At 41.1% G+C, this 19,866-nt stretch overlaps 1 protein-coding gene across 1 annotated transcript in view; it reads left to right on the top strand.

Annotated features, from left to right (window-relative positions):
• PLPPR2 (phospholipid phosphatase related 2) overlaps window positions 1-19,609 on the top strand; it is a 53,302-nt gene extending 33,693 nt beyond the window's left edge. Inside the window, exons 9-12 of the mRNA XM_058172877.1 lie at window positions 8,421-8,597; window positions 11,368-11,505; window positions 14,254-14,372; window positions 17,373-19,609. Of these exons, the coding sequence (XP_058028860.1) occupies window positions 8,421-8,597; window positions 11,368-11,505; window positions 14,254-14,372; window positions 17,373-17,478 (540 nt within the window). The 3' untranslated portion in view covers window positions 17,479-19,609. The remainder of the gene's footprint in view (window positions 1-8,420; window positions 8,598-11,367; window positions 11,506-14,253; window positions 14,373-17,372) is intronic.
• The last annotated feature ends 257 nt before the right edge of the window (window positions 19,610-19,866 follow it).

Here is a 19,866-nt window from a genome sequence, read left to right as displayed (position 1 = left end):
GAAGCCCAAGTTGGTTATTCTGGCCAAGATCCTCCCTCCCACTTTCTCCACTTCTCTCTCTCTGCAGAACTGTCTCTCCTCCTTCAGGTGAAGTCCCAAAGGACTCTGCCTGAAGACCGATGATGCTCAAGCAGAATTCTCATTGCTGCTGCCCCTTGTTCTGGCCCCTCCCATTTCAAAAGTCCGAGAGAAACACTTCCTTCCCCCAATGCAGATCTGCGGACTCCTCCTCTGGGGCTGAAAGCATCTGGCCAAACACACATGCACGTGAGCAAGTGCACCGTGAGCATGCAGGCCACCAGCTGATCAGTGCGTGCACATGTGCGGAAGTAACCAAAAGACTTTGTGGCTGGTGCGCATGCATGCCCCAGAAACCAGAAATACCTTATTTGGCACGTGCATGCCCCCTGCGCAGCTCCTCTTCCTGGCCACGGCCCTGATGAGCATGCACATGCATGTACAATGTGCTCCCTTGTCAGCACTTGGTGCCCCCCCGCACATGTGTTCCCTTTTCAGCACTCAGTGCTAAAAAGGTTCACCATCACTGCTATAGACCAATCAGCCTAACATCAATATTTGGGAAGACACTGGAAAAGATAATAAAAAAACAGATCTGCCAACATCTAGAAACGAGTAAAATAACAACTAGAAGTCAGCATGGGTTTGTTAAAAACAGATCATGCTGAACCAATTTTATTTCATTATTCAGTATAATCCCTAATTAGTAGACTAGAGAAATACTGTGGACATAATACACTTAGACTTCAGCAAGGCATTTGACAAAGTAGATCACAATGTACTTATTGGTAAGCTAGAAAAAAATGGGATAGATAGCATCACCACCATATGGATTTGTAACTGGCTGACAAACCATACTAAATGAGTAGTCCTTAATGGTATTACATCTACATGGAGGGAAGTAAGCAGTGGGGTACCACAAGGTTCTGTCTTAGGTCCAGTACTGTTCAATATCTTCATAAACGACATAGATGATGGAATAGAAGGGGAACTCACCAAATTTGTGGATGACACTAAGCTGACAGGAATAGCCAATACCCTAGATGATAAGCTCAAATTCCAGATGGATCTTGATAGACTTGAACACTGGGCCCTATCTAACAAAATGAAATTCAGTGTAGAGAAATGTAAAGTCTTATACTTAGGCACGGAAAAAACAAAAGTACACATATAGACTGGGTGAAACCAGGCTTAATAGCAGTAACTGTGAGAGGGATCGTGGAGTCTTAGTGGACAACCAATTAAATATGAGCCAACAGTGTGTGGCGGCAGCCAAAAATGCTAGTGCAATTGTAAATTGCATTAACAGAAGGATACAATCAAGATCAAGTGAAGTACTAATACCATTCCATAAAGCCTTAGTAAGATCACACCTATTGTACTGCTCCAGTTTTGCTCACCACACTCTAAAAAAAATGTTGAGACTCTAGAAAGAATGGAGAGAAGCGCAACCAAGATGATTAGGAGACTAGAGCAGTAGTGGCTTTCAAATCCTGGTGCTACTGGTTCGCTATTGGTAGCATGGGGGTGCGCATGCTCGCTTTCCGAGCTCAGGGCACTTCTGCACATGCACAGAGCGTTTTTGATGACGTCTGGGTGGAGCCTCCTACTGCTGCCACTACCGGTTCACCCGAACCAGTGAGAACCGGGAGCAACTGGGCTAGAGGCTAAAATATATGTTGAACAGTTGCAGGAACTGGGCATGGCTAGTCTAGTGAAGAGAAGGACCAGGGGATAAGGATAGCAGTCTTCCAATATTTGAGGGGCTGCCACAGAGAGGAGGCGGTCAAGCTATTTTCCAAAGTACCTGATGGCCAGACAAGGAATAATGGATGGAAACTGACCAAGGAGAGATTCAACATGGAAATTAGGAGAAATTTTCTGACAGTGAGAGCAATCAACCAATGGAACAACTTGCCTTCAGAAGTTGTGGGAGCTTCATCACTGGAGGCTTTCAGGCAGAGATTGGACTGCCATTTGTTGGAAATGGTGTTGACCCTCCTCCTTGGGCAGTGGGTTGGACTAGATGACCTACAAGGTCCCTTCCAACTCTGGTAATCTGTTAAATCTAGTGATAATGCTGTCTGTCCCACATTTTTCTAGCTTACCAAGAAGTAGGTTGTGTTCTACATTGTCAGATGCCTTGCTGAAGTCTGAATACTATATACTAAGTCCACAGCATTTCGCTGGTCTACAAATTTAATCACTTTGTCAAAGAATAAAATAAGATTGGTTTGGCATGATCTGTTTTTAACAAACCCATGCTGGCTTTTAGTTATAATTTTATCTGTATCTAGATGTTCGCAGATCTGTTTTCTAATTATCTTTTCCAGTATCTTCCTAGGTTAGGTATTGACGTCTGTAGTTTCCTGGGTCTGTGTCCCCACCCCCACCCCTTTTTTTAATGGGCACCACATCAGCTCTTTTCCAATCCTCAGATAATTCCTAGGATTTTTGAAAGATATGGTAGAATGCTTCTGCCAGCTCCTTCAGAACTCTGGGGTGTAATCCTGGTGCTTTATATTCATCAATATCTAATAATTTCTCTAACCATTTTCTTGCTTATTTTAATTTTTATTTCTAGTCTGTCTTTTACGGTTAGCTTTTTGGTAGATTGGGTTATAGTTTCTTTTTGCTTGAAGACTGATGCAAAGAATTAATTAAACAGTCCCAAAGGTTTCAAGAGGCAACTGGACTTTCTTTTTTTTTCTTTGAAGATGTTTCACTTCTTATCCAAGAAGCTTCTTCAGCTCTGACTGGATTGTTGAGAATGGAAGGATTTATACCCCTTGCAGACAGCTGGTCATTTGCATTCTTCTAAAGAGTCTTTGAGGCCACTTGGAGGTTTATCTGTGTCGTCAGGGTCGCCTGAGTAGTGCAAATGGGTGTGGAGCCTTGGAACTGTTGAAAGGACTGTGTTGTAGACTAGAGATAGATGATGTCATATCCCTCCCCCTCTATTGAGAGAGGGCTGTTCAATTTTGACATAGATGGCCTCTTTGACCCCACTTTCAAACCAGCTGTCTTCTTTGTCCAAAATGTGGACTTTGCTGTCTTCAAAAGAGTGGCCTTTATCTTTTAAATGCAGATGGACTGCTGAATCTAGTCCTGATGAGTTTGTTCTCCTTTGTCAGGGATGTCAAACTCAATTTCATTGAGGGCCACATCAGCATTATGGTTGCCCTCAAAGGGTCAGTTGCATGTAAGACTAGGATGACTCATAGCGGCCAGGTGGGCATGACTGGGTAAGCATGGCCGTGACTCAGTGGGAGTAACCAGTTGGGTATTTTTATTTTATTTATTTATTATTTTGATTTATATTTTTACAGCAAGGTAAAAAACAAGAATACAAAAATTAAAACATTATTAAAAAACTGATTCAATTTAGCTGGAAATAATTAAAACGCTAATAAAACTCTAATAAAAGTCCCCATTAAAACTGTTAGGCCAGCCCTGCACGATGGAACAAAAATGTCTTGAACTCGCGTCTTGAGCTTGCGTATGGGCGCTCACTGGGGGCAGGTGACTTGGGACTGTAGGGTTGGGATGGAACAAGTCTCACCGGCTAACTCTAACTCAACATAGGGGCAATTCGGTGCCCCATAAGCTCCTCGCCTCTCCAAACTGCTGGTAGCCAAGTGTGTGTGCGCGCATGTGCACACACACGCTGCATCCCAAGTTTGGCAACTTTTATCCACACAGGAAGGAGAGGATCTTCTCCCCAAGCCCAGGCATGATTGGCAGTTTGCAAGCTCAGATGTCAATAAAGCTTGGTGTATGTGTACACATGCGCACCTGTGTGGGCTTCCTGGGGTGGAGGAGAGCGGTGGGGCATTTCTCCTCATCAGCCAAACAAAAGAGCTATTCTTTTTACTCCCTACCTCCTTATATGATTGATTATCTAGTGGTTTTTGCTTGGAATTAGGTTCTAAAGGTCATGGAGATTGGCCCCTCTCCCCTGTCAATTTAGTTTAAAGCCCTTATGATAAGATGAGCCAGTCATTTTCTGAATATATTCGTTCCAGTTCTTGTGAGGTTCACTCCATCCTTTGCCAGTAGCCCTTCATGTAGGTAATGCAGACCATGGTCTAGGAAACTGAAGTTCTCTAGATGACACCAGTTTTTCAGCCAGTGGTTTGCTTCTAAAATCCTTTGCTCCCTCATTGGATGTTGGCCTTTTGTTAGAAATATAGATGAAAATACCACTTGAGCTCCTAATTCTTTAACTTTCTTCCCTAGCTGTTTGTTTTCTCTGTTATTGTTTTTAGATTCATTGTTATATCATTAGTCTCCACAATGGAGGAGAAGAAAGGGGTCCATGGGGTTGATTATTTTAGTAAGGTTCTCAATTATATCTTTGATTTTTGCTCTAGAGAGATAGCATATGTCCCTAGACCAGTGGTGCAATCTGAACCAGTTTACTATCAGTTTGCTGGCTGCGCACGCATGCACAATCCACACCATGCACCAAATGTGAGGTGCACCAAAAGGAGACATGGGGTAAGTAGAACAGCGCAGGTGGGGTGATCAGCTGTGTGTGCAATCTTTTTTTTTACTTTTAAAAGCATTTTTTAGAAATGCTTTTAAAGGTAAAAAAAGGCTCAGATGATCACGCAGCTCAGCTATGATTGTCAAAGCCTTTTTTTACTTTTAAAAGCATTTCTTTACAACCTATTCGGGCTAATAGGTTGTATAAAAATGCTTTTAAAAGGTAAAAAAAGGCTGTGATGATCGCGCAGCTCAGCTGTGATCATCAAAGCCCTTTTTTACTTTTAAAAGCATTTTTTAAAAGAAACAGCAAGTGGGCAAGCAGGTGACTGGGCGATTGGGAGGGGCATGGGGGGGGCAGGGATTTTTGCTACCGGCTCTCTGAACCACCCGCTGCCATCGCTACCGGATTGTCCGATCCGCTCCGAACCGGGAGCATTTCACCTCTGCCCTAGACTGACTTTTGGTCTGAAGATTATAGTTTCTGTTCCCCAAAGAATTGAATTTCCTATCACCAATATTCACCTTTTCCCCCCTAGGGACGTGTGGGATGCTGTTCTTCCTGCCACAGGAATGCTTGGTTGTGTCTCTTTTTTAGAAACTATTGATAAATGCTCTTTTGTGTGTGCCTGCGTATTTTCTTCCAGGGGAGGCTATGAAAGCAATTGTTCAGTTCCAGAGGGTCTTCACTGGAGTGGGCTAGGGTCGATAGTAGGGGTCTTGCTCTTGGTTGTTATTTTCTTTTAAGAGTGACATGTTTCCATCAGTCTTCCTCTTTAGGTTCATTTTGTTCCCTATTGTGTTTAATTTCAGTTTTCTTCTTTTTGTTCATATACAGGGTCATTTTTTAAAAAGCTGTTTGCTCCCAGTGTTTAACTTTAGTATAGTCTTCTTGTTTAGCTTGGGATTTCTTGCTTTGTTCATTGAGTTTCAGAGTGACTAGAGTTGTTTCTAGATTCTTTACTAGAAGAGACTAGACAGCCACTTGTCTGAAATAGTATAGGTTCTTCTACTTGAGCAAGGGGCTCGACTAGAAGACCTCCAAGGTCCCTTCCAGATTCTATTCTATTCTATTCTATTCTATTCTATTCTATTCTATTCTATTCTATTCTATTCTATTCTATTCTATTCTTCTAGTATTTAATATAATTTACATTTCATACATATATAGTTTGGGTCTTCTGTAGGCATACCTTAAAACCTATGACATATTTTGCAAGTTACTATAATGACAGTCTCTATTTCCATGATTTTTTGTTAACAAAATTAAAAAAATCTAAAATTAATATTTCCCTGTTGTGAAGTGTCAATTTACAATAGTCTACAAAAATACTTGACCCTTTGTTGAAAAAAATTCATCTTATCTTGCCTGTTTTAAAAATTTCTAAAGAATTAAAATAAGTAGCTGAAAAAATAAAGTGAAAAAGTGAAAAAAATTAAAAGTTGAAAAAAGACTTATTTAAAAAAGGAAAAAATACATTTAAAATTGACAAAGATTTAAAAATTGAAAATGGAATTTAAAATTAAATTAAAAAGAAATTTAAAAGTTGAAAAAGGTTAAAAATTGAAAAAGAATTTAAAAATTGGAAAAAATGAAAATTGAAAAGAAATTTTAAAAATTGATAGAAGAATTTGTTTTTTAAAAAAACTTCAGAAATTTTAAAAATTTAACGATTTACAAAATTTCTTGGCCCTTTATGAATTTGTTTTTTTGGTTGGAAATGTCAAGGCTTTTTTCTAGGAGATGCTTAACTCTTTATTTTATTTATTTGTTTATTTATTTATTTGTCATAACAATATAACAATATATATATACAAGCGTTGCATAAAGGGTTATATAATATATGAACGTGTATATGAGGAGAAACGAGGTACTAAAAACATATATATACATAGGGGAAGAAACAGTAGGACAGGAACGGTAGGCACGTTTGTGCTCTTATGCACGCCCCTTAGAGTCCTCTTAGGAAAGTGGTGAGGTCAACCGTGGACAGTTTTTGAGTAAAGCCTTTGGGGTTATGAGAAGAAACCACAAACCACAGAGTCAGGTAATGCATTCCAAGTATATACAATTCTGTTACAGAAATCGTGTTTTCTGCAATCTAAACTGGAGCGGTTGACATTGAGTTTAAATCTGTTGGTAGCTCTTGTGATATTGTTATTGAAACTAAAAAAGTCATTGACAGGAAGGACATTACAACGGATGATTTTATATGCTAAACCCAGATCTTGTCGAAGGCGACGAAGTTCCAAGTTTTCTAGACCCAAGATATCAAGTCTGGTGGAATAAGGTATTTTATTAGTTTCGGAGGAGTGGAGAATTCTTCTCGTAAAATACCTTTGGACACGCTCAACTGTGTTGATGTCAGATATATGGTATGGGTTCCAGACAGGAGAGCAGTAATCAAGAATTGGCCTAACAAATGTTTTATATGCTCTGGTCAGTAGCGTGGTGTTTTTTGAAAAGAAGCTACGTAAAATTAAGTTAACAACTCTTAGAGCCTTCTTAGCTATATAGTTGCAGTGGGCTTTGGAACTTAAATCGTTAGATATAAAAACTCCAAGGTCTTTGACAGGGTGGGGGTCATCTGCGAGGCAATGTCCATCAAGCATGTACTTTGTGATTGGGTTCTTTCTTCCAATATGCAAGACTGAGCATTTACTGGTTGAGATTTGTAGTCTTAACCCTTAACTCTTAACCCTCTACACTCTGGCTTGAAAGTTTATCCCTTTCCTCCCTGTCCACAAATGTTATGTATTTATCCTTTTACTCCCTGCCTTCTTGCCCTTTGGTTGCATGGCTACTACCGGGGTTTTCAGATACGATGTGCTGATCTGGGTGTTTTGTTTTTTTTATTTGAATTTATATCCCGCCCTTCTCCGAAGACTCAGGGCGGCTTACATTGTGTTAAGCAATAGTCTTCATCCATTTGTATATTATATACAAAGTCAACTTATTGCCCCCAACAATCTGGGTCCTCATTCTACCTACCTTATAAAGGATGGAAGGCTGAGTCAACCTTGGGCCTGCTGGGACTTGAACTTGCAGTAATTGCAAGCAGCTGTGTTAATAACAGACAGACTTAGTCTGCTGAGCCATCAGAGGCCCCTGGTGTTCTAAGTGTTAAGTGGTGTTCCACTCCACTTAATCACTGCTCAGTTACTGAGCTGTGCTGCTTTCAGCCACTGCTGGTCCACCATGCTGCCATACTTAGCTCTGCACCACTACTGCTTAGTTGATTTGCTACACTATTCTCAGCCGCTGCTGGTCTGCCACTGCTCTCAGTCAGGCACTCTACTCCTCTGCTACTTAGCTCTGCACAGCTGTTGCTCAGGGTCCAGCGTCCTGCTGTCAGCCACTGGTCTGTTGCCACCTAGTTCCATTTCACTGCTGCTCGGTGGCCCCCATTTGCAACTCACCACTCAGCTCAGCTGCCAGGCTGGGTTGCTGGCCTGCCTCTCCATCTCTCAGCGGGTCACCGGGCTGTCTTGCCATCTCTCAGATGGGTCACTAGACTGCCTCTTAGCTCGGACTCTGGGCTGCCTCACAGCTGGGTCACTTCTCAGTTGGACCACCTCAAACTGAGTTTTCAAAAGTAGTTTGCCTTTGCCTTTTTGAAAACTTCAAAAGTAGTTTGCCCTTGCCTCCTTTCTAGGGCTGAGGAAGAGGGATTGACCCAGGTCACTCAGCTGGCATCATGCCTCAGACAGGACTAGAACTCCCAGTTTTATCCTGATGCTTTAACCATTATACCAGATTGGGTGGTCTTCTGCCTGCCTTTTTTCCCTTATTTTAAAAAGAGTTGCACTTTGGTTATATATGCATGGTTATGCTGTGCAATATCTTGAGCACTTTTCAAGAAAAATAAAGGGCATGTCAGCTAACTCTCCTATGCTTTCTTCCATTTCCACAGATGTATGTCACACTGGTTTTTCAGCTGAAGGGCTCCCGCTTGGCCAAGCCATCCCTGTGCCTGGCACTCCTTGGCCCAGCATTCTTGGTGGGTGTGGTGCGTGTTGCCGAGTACCGGAACCATTGGTCTGATGTGCTGGCTGGGTTCCTCACTGGTGGGGCCATTGCCATCTTTCTGGTAAGTGTTCTGTATTTGGGGGCTACCTAACTGCTCAGTCTCTTCAAGGGAGAGAAAAGGGTGGGGCATTCAGCCATCATCAGGACTATTCTGGGAAGGAGAAGCCCCTCAAATATTGGAACACTGCTATCATGTCTCCCCTGGTCCTTCTCTTCACTAGACTAGCCATGCCCAGTTCCTGTAATCGTTCTTCATGTTTTAGTCTCCAATCCCCTAATCATCCTGATTGCTCTTTTCTGCACTTTTTCTAGAGTCTCAACATCTTTTTTATAGTGTGGTGACCAAAACTGGATGCAGTATTCTAGGTGTGGTCTTACTAAGGCTTTATAGAGTGGTATTAGTACTTCACATGAACTTGATTGTATCCCTCTGTTAATGCAGTTTAGGATTGCATTGGCTTTTTTGGTGGCAGCTGCACATTGTTGGCTCATATTTAATTGGTTTGCCACTAAGACTCCAAGATTACTCTCACAGTTACTGCTATTAAGCCTGGTTTCACCCAGTCTACATTTGTACTTTTGTTTTTTCTTGTCTAAGTGTAAGACTTTACATTTCTCTACAGTGAGTTTCATTTTGTTAGATAGGGTCCACTGTTCAAGTCTGTTAAGGTCCATCTGGATCTTGAGCCTATCTTCTACAATGTTAGCTATTCCTCCCAGCTTAGTATCATTTGGTAAATTCCCCTTCTATTCCCTCATCTAAGTCGTTTATGAAGATATTGAAGAGTACTGGGCCTAAGACGGAACCTTGTGGTACCCCATTGCTTACTTCCCTCCTTGTAGACGTAGACCCATTAAGGACTATTCATTGGGTACTGTTTGTCAGCCAGTTACAAATCCATCTTGTGGTGATGCTATCTATCCCACATTTTTCTAGCTTACCTAGAAGTAGGTTGTGGTCTACTTTGTCGAATGCCTTGCTGAAGTCTAAATATCACTGGTGTGTTTCTACCAGTTCGCCCCGGTTCGTGCGATCTGGTAGTCACAGTGGCAGGTGGCTCCGCCCACCAGCCCAGATCTTGTCAGGGACGCTCTGTGCATGCGCAGTTCTGCGCATGCACTAAAACGCTGTGTGTGAGTGCGCTCCCGATTCCAAATTGATAGCAAAGGTAAGTGGAACCCACTACTGCTAAGTATATTATGTCCACAGTATTTTGCTGGTCTACTAATTTAGTCATTATGCTGAAGAATGAAATAAGATTGGTTTGGCATGATCTGTTTTTAACAAACCCGTGCTGACTGCTAGTTATTACTTTACTCGTTTCTAGGTGTTGGCAGATCAGTTTTTTATTATCTTTTCCAGTATCTTCCCAGGTATTGATGTTAGGCTGATTGGTCTGTAGTTTCCTGGGTCTGTTTTTTCCCCTTTTTTGAGGATGGGAACCACATCAGCTTTTTTCCAGTCCTGTGGTAGTTCCTCAGTGCTTCAGGATTTTTGAAAGATATAGTGCAATGGGTCTGAGATGGCATCTGCCAGCTCTTTAGAACTCTGGGATGTACTCCATCAGGTCCCAGTGATTTGTAATTGTCAAGATCAAACAGGTGTTCTCTTACTTTTTTTTTTTGTTTATTTTAACTTTTATATAGTGGCAGTGCTGTTGGAGCTTTTTTACCAGGTTTTTCAGGGTAGAGCCCCCTTTTTAAATACCGTGTGTTATCAGGCAGTTTCTAAAACTATTCCTTTATCAGCACCAAAGGGCTAAAACTTAAAGGCCAGGCCAGTGATGCTATTCTAAGGGGAGGTTATCTTGGGGGGGGCATCTTACCTTATAAGATAATCTTTATCATCATTTTTATCCCTGTGGGCGCTCTGGCACACATTAAAAATGAAATTCTGTTGCCTGCTCTCAAAAGTGTATACATACATAACACGCATATAGATACGCTATATACATACATATGTATATACCTACACCCGAATATATAAATACATATAAATCTTAACCACTCTCCATCTTGAATACATAATACATTATTGCATTAGTTTGTGATGTGTTGATGACTGAGTTATAGTTTTCCCAAATGCATACATGAATGGGGCCATTTCTCATTTGACTGAAACTATCATTGTCCATTGGGTCACGATGGCTCTCTTCCTCTTCCTCCTCCTCTGTAGAAGAAAAAATATCTATCTTTTCCTCAAGAGGTGAGATGGGAACTGAGGACTCTATGCAGTCTTAAAAGCATGCACCTCTGCCTCAGAGGTGTATATATATTTCAAATAATTTTCTCTATTTTCTTTTCATATTTGTAAGCAATTTTATTTATATACATTTGTGCATAGTAAACAAACTGAAAATTTATTTACAGACGTCAGCATAATACAGTTTGGAGAAGTGGCTATTCTGGGTTGAGGTAACAGAACTGTAAATTAGCTTGGTTCCTACTAAAACACAAGATAACTTTTTACCCTCTTTTGTATGGCTGAGAGGTTCAACCAGTCACTTTCCTCTGCTCAGATGTACATCCTGCCCTCATTCCTTTTTGCATTTCAATAAAAGGGCAGCTCATGGTTCCTCTTTCATGCCCAGCTATTCACTCCATACTAGTGAATACCAAAGCTCATGCTCACAACAAGACAAATAGGCCAATGAAGAAAAATGGGGGATTGATCAAGAAGCAGTTGGCAAAAGGAAAGGGAAAGGCCAAATAAGAGACTGTGTTAATGGTTGCAAAACTCTGTTGAATGTTTCTTCTGATGCAGAGTACTATGTTGGCAGAAATCAGGAAAAGAGCCCTTTAATGCTGCTCTTCTTCTCTTTGTTGGATAGGTGACATGTGTGGTCAACAATTTCCAAAGCCCTGTATCCTCAGCCAAGGAAGTTCCTCCACCTGAAAATCTACCCAGTGTTCCAGTCTTGGGATTGCCCTGTGTTGACAGTTCCCTTAACAAATTAAGTGTGGCTCAGGTAAATGATATTCCTGATGCACCCCTGCATGTTTTCTCCTCTTCTTCGGTTTTCTCTTTAATCTAAAACACCTACCCACACATAAACACGCACAGCTAGCATCATATTTGAGGATGCATTAGGCAAAATGCCTTTTAGTGGGCTTCTTCTACCTCTTCGATGCGTTTACATGGCAATTTATGGGACAAGAAGAGGACAGGTTAGTCCAGCTGCCATTTAAATTTCCTGCTGTTCTCCTGAAATTCCTATTTTCAAACATATGGGGAATTTAAACTGGAGATTTAATCTAGCTGTTAGGCCTTGTGCCAGGCAGGGCAATCATGAATAGGAGGCTCAACTGAGATGCAGGCATCTGAGGTTGGGGTTGATCCTCTCCCAGCACACTTTCTTCTCTTCAGACACCAGAATCTTGTTTCCTGACTTACAAAGATGCAACACACAAAGCATTAGCATCAATGGATTTGCTTTCTCTCTGGGCTGGGGCTGAATTTGACAATTTTGCGGAACAGTTTTATAGTACGGTGGGGGTGAGGCTGAACACAGATAGATTATCAGTTTGAAAAGACTCCCTTTAGTATAAGTGAGGAATATTTCTAAATCCAGAACATCACTCACAAGCTCTCCTGGGTAACAAAGTAAAGGTGTCAACTTGGACGGGTGTGCGAAGCAAAATAGGATCTGAAGAGTGAATAGGAAAATCCTAGTTAATGCTCATGTGTGAACAGAAGACTCACTAAGACACACTAAATTATCACTCCATTGTATGGGATGAAGGACAAAGCTACTTAACGCTGTTCTTCCAGCCACCAGGGAGAGGATTATTTAAAACCCAGCTCTTTGGGAGCTTCTCCATCCCTATGTAGGAGATTTCTAGTAAACCCCACATGCTGTGGTTCAAGTATTATTTAGTACCATAGTGTTATTATACTAAATAATTAAATGAGGAACCAGAATGAAGGGGAATTTTGGTAGCTTCTGCCATCTCTTACAGAGAACTTAATCTTAGGTGAAGATACAATAGTAAGAAAAAATTGATGAAGCAAAATTTGCTCAATGAAAGTGTTGCTGGTAAAGCACTAAGATTTTAAGGGAGCAAATGTAAAACTCTTCCTGATTAGGCATCAGAAGTGAAAATGAGGGAGCATTAAGGGAACTCAAAGAGGGAAAAGCTAGAAAGTCAGGTGGCTCATGTTTGGATGCCCATCATAAGTTGCTAATGCAAACCAGGTGTTGGTGTCACATCACTGCACAGATCTCTGGGGAAAGACTGAGCAGCCATTGTTCCTCTGCAATGGGACCACTCTTTTGTCACAGGGACATATCTAAAACTTGATGAATCTCACTATTCCCAAATAAATGCCAACAGTCACACAGGAGGCTAGTCCTATGTTTTGAGCTTTAAAGTGGACAATCACATTAAGGATTGTAAGCTTTTAAATAACAACTCGGTGAATGAACAAAAATATGATTGCATGTGTTTTGGTATTTTCTTTTACAAGGCTCCCACTTAATTTTTGAGAGAAACTTTTGATTTCTAACATACTATCCAGAAGAGCTCTTGTAATCCGTGTGCTCTAGTGAATTCTGATCATCTGCCCTTATGGAGCATCTTAGGCTTCTTGCTTTTTTTCCATTCAGCTGTTCCTAAGTTCTGCCCCCTCCCCTTTGTGTGTGTGTGTGTGTGTGTGTGTGTGTGTGTGTGTGTGTGTGCGCGCGCGCTTTGGAGTCAGCCTTTTGATTCCTAACGATTGCCTTGGCAAGTAATTGCAATTTTCATGACAAGTTTTTTTCAGAAGTGGTTTGTTGTATAAATAATAAAACCATAGATCTGATAGGCTTTAGGAATACTCTGCTCAGTGCAAGATTCAATAGGACATCTCTGACCATGACCTCTGTTAGAAGACCTTTGCCCAATCTCAAGGCAACATAATTTTTTAAACTGTGGAGTTAGTGCTGAAATTGATGCATAGAGGGAATTGTTATTAGGAAATTAAGGAATAAGTGCAGGAAGAAAATAGCCTTTGGGCCCAGGTATTTTGTATTTATTCTGCTGAAAACAGTTAGCAGGATGAAAGAACATGAAGGATCAAAAGATCCCAGCAGCAGGGAGAGTCAGTTTCTGACAGAAGGAAGAGAAAGAGAAGACTGGGATGACCAAGATTTTATTAGCACAAAATACTGTGGAGCGATGCTCAGACTAGCCCTTCACACTAGGTTGTTCTTTAATTATCTCCAAAACCTTTTCCTACACATGCTGCTTTTCCCTGTCAAAGATGTTTAAGCCTTTGATCAGGCAACAAACTTCCATTAGCACTTTTGGGTTCAATCAGTGATAACTTTATGAAAATTGTCTGGAACTTTTTGATTCAATGTAGACTGATAGATCCTTTTCCTATAATGAATGCTCTCTCTCCCTCCCTCCCTCCCTCCCTCCCTCCCTCTCTTCCCCCCCCCCCTGTAAAATGATGAACTGATATACATGGTGGCTTTATGAAGCTTTTTACATAGAAGTTCTTGCTCTTCTATCTCTGAAAGCCTCATTCTCCCCAACTCCAAATATCCCAATGCTCTAATGTTTCTCCCTAAAGAAAACAAGTTCTCAACTTATTTTTTTTCCCTTTCTACTTAGGTGTGAATAGTAAATATTTAATGATGTTAATTTCTGTCTCATTCTCTCCCATTTAACCATGACTTCCCCCTCCACTGCCCTGCCCTGATGCTGCCCCCTTGGGTGGAGTGGGGCTGCAGCAGGTGAGGGAGACTCCAGAAGAGTTTTCTACACTACTCTCAAGAGGTCTGGAAAGGCAGCTAGCACGATCTCTACACTTGGCAGCACCTGGTACTGCAGCAATGACCCATCCCTATGAGTAAGTGCCTCTTCCCAGCACTGTCTATCTTGATCCCTTGCAAGGTATCCTTGGTTACTCTCAGGGGAGACTAAGTTGGCACAGAGGGCTGCCATAGGCATGGGGGGGCGGGAGGAGAAGGGAGGGATACTTCAGATTGGCATATGGTTGGACATCAGAAGCAGGCAAAAATTATAGAAGAATTGGAGCAGATATCCTAATGTTCGAGCAGAAACTTTGGCAGTTGCAGATACCAACTCCATTTAGACATAGGAAGGGAAATGGAGAGTGGTATAGAATATTCAAAATCAAAAAGAAACGTTTCACCTGGAAAAAGCATGACCTTTTTGAATTTATACGAGTCGCACTCGTATAAATTCGTTATAAAATAGCATTACTCAGTATTAATGTAGTGATGTGCTCTGACACATAATGTAGTGATGTGCTCTGACACACAGTGCAACCACAGTGCAACAGGATGATGTTATATATTGTTGGTGTCCTTCAGATATTTAGGGCAACTATTACTGCCGTGTGCTTAGAGCCTTTTGAGAAAAAGAGGTAGTTCTTTGGAAGGCTGTATGCTTTACATATGGAAGGTCGTACTAAACAACCTTTTTAGGGAAATATCAGAGAGCTATTGATGTGACATGCCTATACTGCGTGCACAATTATTAGGCAACTGGGTATTTTTACCATATCGTGATTTTTATGCATATTTTCCACCTCCAAGATGTATAAACTTGAATGCTTATTGGATGTAAGCATATCAGGTTATGTGTTTTTGTGTGATCAGGGAAGATGTGGCCTAAGGTGATCAACACCCTATATTCGTGATGGTGAACCTATGGCACGCGTGACAGAAGTGGCATGCAGAGCCCTCTCTCTGGGCACGGGTTCCGGCACGCACATGGGCACTGGCCAGCTGGTTTTCATGCACGCAGGAGCACCAGAAACTGGAAGAGCAGCTCCCTGGCACACATGCATGGGCCGGGAAGCTGAGCTTCCGGTTTCCGCCATATGCATGCACGCCGGAAACCAGAATCTCAGCTTCCTGGCATGCCTGCCAGGGAACTGCTTTTCCAGTTTCCGGTGCTCCCCTGCATGTGCGTGCACAGTCCTGTTTCTGCACTGGGTGCCGAAAAGATTCACCAACAGTGCTCTATATCAAGGTGGCATAATTATTAGGCAGGCAAAAAGGGCCCCCAAAAAAGAGATTTAACTGACTCTGAAAAGTCAGAAATGCAGAGGAATGCAGCCCTCTTGAAATTGCTAAGATATCGGGACGTGATCACAGAGCTATCAAACATTTTGTTGCAAATACAGTATAATACTTTCCTTTTCTTGAGGTTTTGACCTGAGTTTATGCATAAGAAACAGCTAGTTACAATGTAGAATGAAAATGGGATGAATTAAAATTTTCCCTTGAAGTAGTATAATATAAAAGTTTTCTGTGTAGTTTTATTGCCCATTTAAGTTGTCCCAGCCTCTTTAATACGATAAGAAAATATTGTGTCTTGTTAGAAGCAATGATTCCTGATTTTCCTGATATGTAGTTGAGCCAGATTGCAACTTGACATATCCCAAAAGTTTTTAGATAGTTTCCAGTTTATGCCTACTACTACAGTATTTCATTTAATGCATATTACAGCATTAAGAGAATTGGTTCCAGAAATGCAAACCTATCAGAGATCTCCTTGTTTGAATAGCAATGTATTGTCCTCTGCTCTTTTTCTGTGGTTATTTAATTCATTTTAGAGTTTATCATTTTGTTTTACTGTTTTACCTCTGGTATGAACTGTCAGAGAGCTTTGCCAATTGTGCAGAACAGAAATGAAGTTTGTAGCTATAAATGAAATGTTGAAATGTTGATGAAGGAGGCACTCTTCCCTGAGAAAATGCTGGGTGTGATGAACCGCATACAGCAAGAACTCTGGCAACAATTCATACATTCTGTGATTCTATACAGTCCACTTGGCACCACTTTCCTTCCCCAGATTAAAGATGTCTTCTTGCTCTGGCCACATCATCCTTTCCCCTTAACCCTTTAAGGCAGAGGGGACACCATAGAAGCCGGAGTGCCTGCCATTCTTCAGCATTTGGTTTAAGCACTGGAAACCTACACAGAAGACAGGGCAGGACAGGAGATCAACATCCCTTCCTCTCCACCCACCCATCTGCCCACTCACTCCACTACCAGAAGGTCCCTCTCTGTGTTCAACCACCAACCTGAAACATTTTATGGCTCATCAATGACAGATTGGACCCTTGTAAACAGGCACACATTTCAGAGGAATCCACTGGTTTCAATGTATTTGTGTGAGTAGTTCTGTGCAAAATATCCTAGCTATTGCTACTAGGTATGGAGATTCTGAGATGATAATGACTTGTGCCTGCTGGGAAAATTTGCACTGACAGCTTAATTTCCACATTTAGGTTGCAGTCCTGTGCACATTTTCAGGGGCATAAGTCCCACTGAACAAAATGGAACTTGCTTCTGAATAAACACACATAGGATTGTGATGTAAGTCTTTGCTTTCTGTGTTGCTGTGCTGTTCTGCTCACTGGTTTTGTTTACACCAGGATACCCTTTTCCATTGTTCAAGTCTTTTTTTAAGTGAGATATGTGGTTAAATGATATAAGAAGAGACAAGAGAAGAGAACCTGATAATTCAAACTCATCAGCAAAAAGCCTTGCCCGTGTATTGAAAAGTTAAATACCTTGGCTTGCAGTCATGATTACTAAATATCTGCTCTTTTAAAACACACACACGGAACCATAAACATAAAAAGAGAATATTTTAAAGTTGGTTGATATTTGATTTTGCCTAAGAAGTTAAAGATGGAAAAAGGTGACAGTTGGCTTTCCCCTGTTTGCTGGGACTCAGCTGAAGGCTTTGCTGAAGAATTCTAAAGCTTGAGTTCGGATACTCTGTAATTTTGATCTGTAGAGTTTGTTCCTGCATTTTAAGTCCATTCTGACTTACTCATTCCCTTCTCCCTTCCCTTCCTCTATTCCAGAATCACGGAGCTGTGTTCACAGAGGCCACCTGAGTCTCAACTTTGTCTCTTCCCCTCCACCCCAGATGTCCTCATTCCTTCCCGGTCGGTCACAAGTGAAGTCTGACCTAAGAAAGCAGTCCTGATATGGAGCTAGATCTTGGGGGTGGGGGGGTGGGCTCTAACCTCATACTCTCCATTTCCCAACCGATTTCTTGGACTTTCCTGGAATCAGGTTTGTTAGTTGTCATAACATAGTTCTGGTTCTATGATGTGAGTGTGCAGCATAGATTGGGGAGGGAAAATAAGGGTAAAAATAAAACCACATCACTTTTTCAGTTGGTCTGATGCCATTCACCAGTTCTGTTACTAACTAAACATCTTCTCTAAGAATGAACTCTTGGGATTTTGATCACAGCTTGCTTTGACAAGGTTCTTTTGGGAATTTAGAATCTTTGGAATCTGATAAGGCATTCTTTCCTTTACTGCTGGTTCTTTAAGAAAAAAGTTAGGTGCCGTTTCCAAAAAAATTGCTCCATCTTGGGAAATAACTCTGTGAGTCTGAAGAAGGTGCATTTGACCAAGAGAGGTGGTTTTGATGGCGGAGTTTTAATAAGAGAAGTTTAATATTACATTTGCAAATTAAGGACTTGAATAGTCAGAAAAATTATTAATCATTATGGTAGCTAATACTATATTTGAAGACCAGAAATCAAGCCAATAAGACATTACTCAAAATCTTAGGGCTGTTCGCTATAGGCAGTTTTGACAACTTCTTGATTGAGCTATAATCAAACTTTATTATGAAAGTAAATAATCTGGTCTCAAGATATGGCCTTTGATGAAGAACTTTGGAAGGATCTTGGTCCACGGCTTTGAGACGTTAGAAATACTAGATTATGGTCCAGATCCATGCTCAGCTTCATGTGATAATTTCATAGCAAAGGTTGGCTGAAGAAAAGTAAATTACACGTGATCCACAACACTTTCTTCTGAGCTTAGTGATCAGAAACAAGCAGTAACATTCCAGCTCAAATGGATTCTCCCTAGAGTCAATTATTGCTGCTTTCCAGGGTGTTATCCTAGAGTATTTCTGGAGCTCAATGTGAAAACATTTTAAACATACAGTTTCATCAACTCTGAGCCTTGATCATTTGTTCCCAGTAGACAAACCCTAGTTGAATCTGGAGCCATTTGCATGCTGAGGGAGGGGGGAAGCTTTCAACAGAGCTGAGTTCCTATTCCATTGTTATCTTAGGGATATGTTTTCATTGCAAGAGAAATAGATGTCAATCTTATTCCACTGTAGTTACTTCCAATGAGTAGAGATTTTCAAAACTACTACCAACCAATGCCATATAGGAAGCCATGACTTATGGCTAACCTTTTTCTAGATTAAATTCACAATGTGGATTCCTCACAATTGCAGCTTCACTTTCTTGACTCACCCACTATGCTCAATAATAGTTGTTGCAGCTGCTTGGCAGATGATCATTATGCCACCCAGTTCTGTCCAAGGAGATGATAATATCTCCCATGTCCTCCAAAGAACAATTGGAGATCCCTTATATTTCCATTACTCCATCAGTGAAATCCAACTTTATTGAGCATTATTTCCATTTTAAAGATGGGAATTGTAGTCCAGTACATCTGGAGGGTTCTAGATTAGGAAAGGCTGCCTTTTTCTCACTTTCCCTGCTACTCTTCTTGGTGCTAATTGTTATTGTCTCTGCTACACAGTTGCTGGTCAGCTGCATGGCACCTTCTGGGTGTAGCACAGGGATGGGTGGGCAGTTGCTTGGAAAAATTGGCAGAGTGCACTGCCCCCACTGTGCTCAGTGAAGAATTTCCCACATCTTTCCAAAATCTATTTTAATAAATTTCTGTTTTAACAATCTGTCTTGCTTCACAGTGTCCTTCATTTGAGGAAAAGTTCTAGTAAATGGCACAAACAAAATGAAGAAATGTTAATGTGAAATCAGATAAAAGCATCTAATCCCAAATGAGACCATGTTATTTTCAGGCTAAGTGATATTCTGTAATAAATGAAATCTATTAAGCATGTTATTTTTTTACGTACAACTGTGGAATTAGTTCCAAATCCTTGTATAGGTATGAGTTTCCTAGATAGTCAGAGGCAAGTTTCTTTCTCAGTGGCTCTGTTCTCATGGTGACCTGAAAACACCATTGCTATCTTCAGGGCTGGCAACAGATTTGAGAAACGTCTAATTGAAGTGTCTATAATAGGGGTAGTCAACCTTTTTATACCTACCGCCCATTTTTGTATCTCTGTTAGTAGTAAAATTTTCTAATCGCCCACTGGTTCCACAATAATGGTGATTTATAAGTGTATTGTTGTCTGCACATGTGTCTCGCGCATCGTGGATTGGGTTTGGGGGGCGCCAACTACCAGCTCTGCTTGTCTGTTACAGCTGGGTGGTGTGGGGAGAGATGCACGAGCTATTCTGGGACGAGACTCTTTTGTTTGCGGTCGCACTATAGTGCCATCTAGTTT

The sequence above is a fragment of the Ahaetulla prasina genome, chromosome 2, assembly GCF_028640845.1.
Source record: "Ahaetulla prasina isolate Xishuangbanna chromosome 2, ASM2864084v1, whole genome shotgun sequence".
NCBI lineage: Eukaryota > Metazoa > Chordata > Lepidosauria > Squamata > Colubridae > Ahaetulla > Ahaetulla prasina.
The sequence above is the reverse complement of the archived record's forward strand: the minus strand, read 5'-3'. Positions and strand labels throughout refer to the sequence as shown.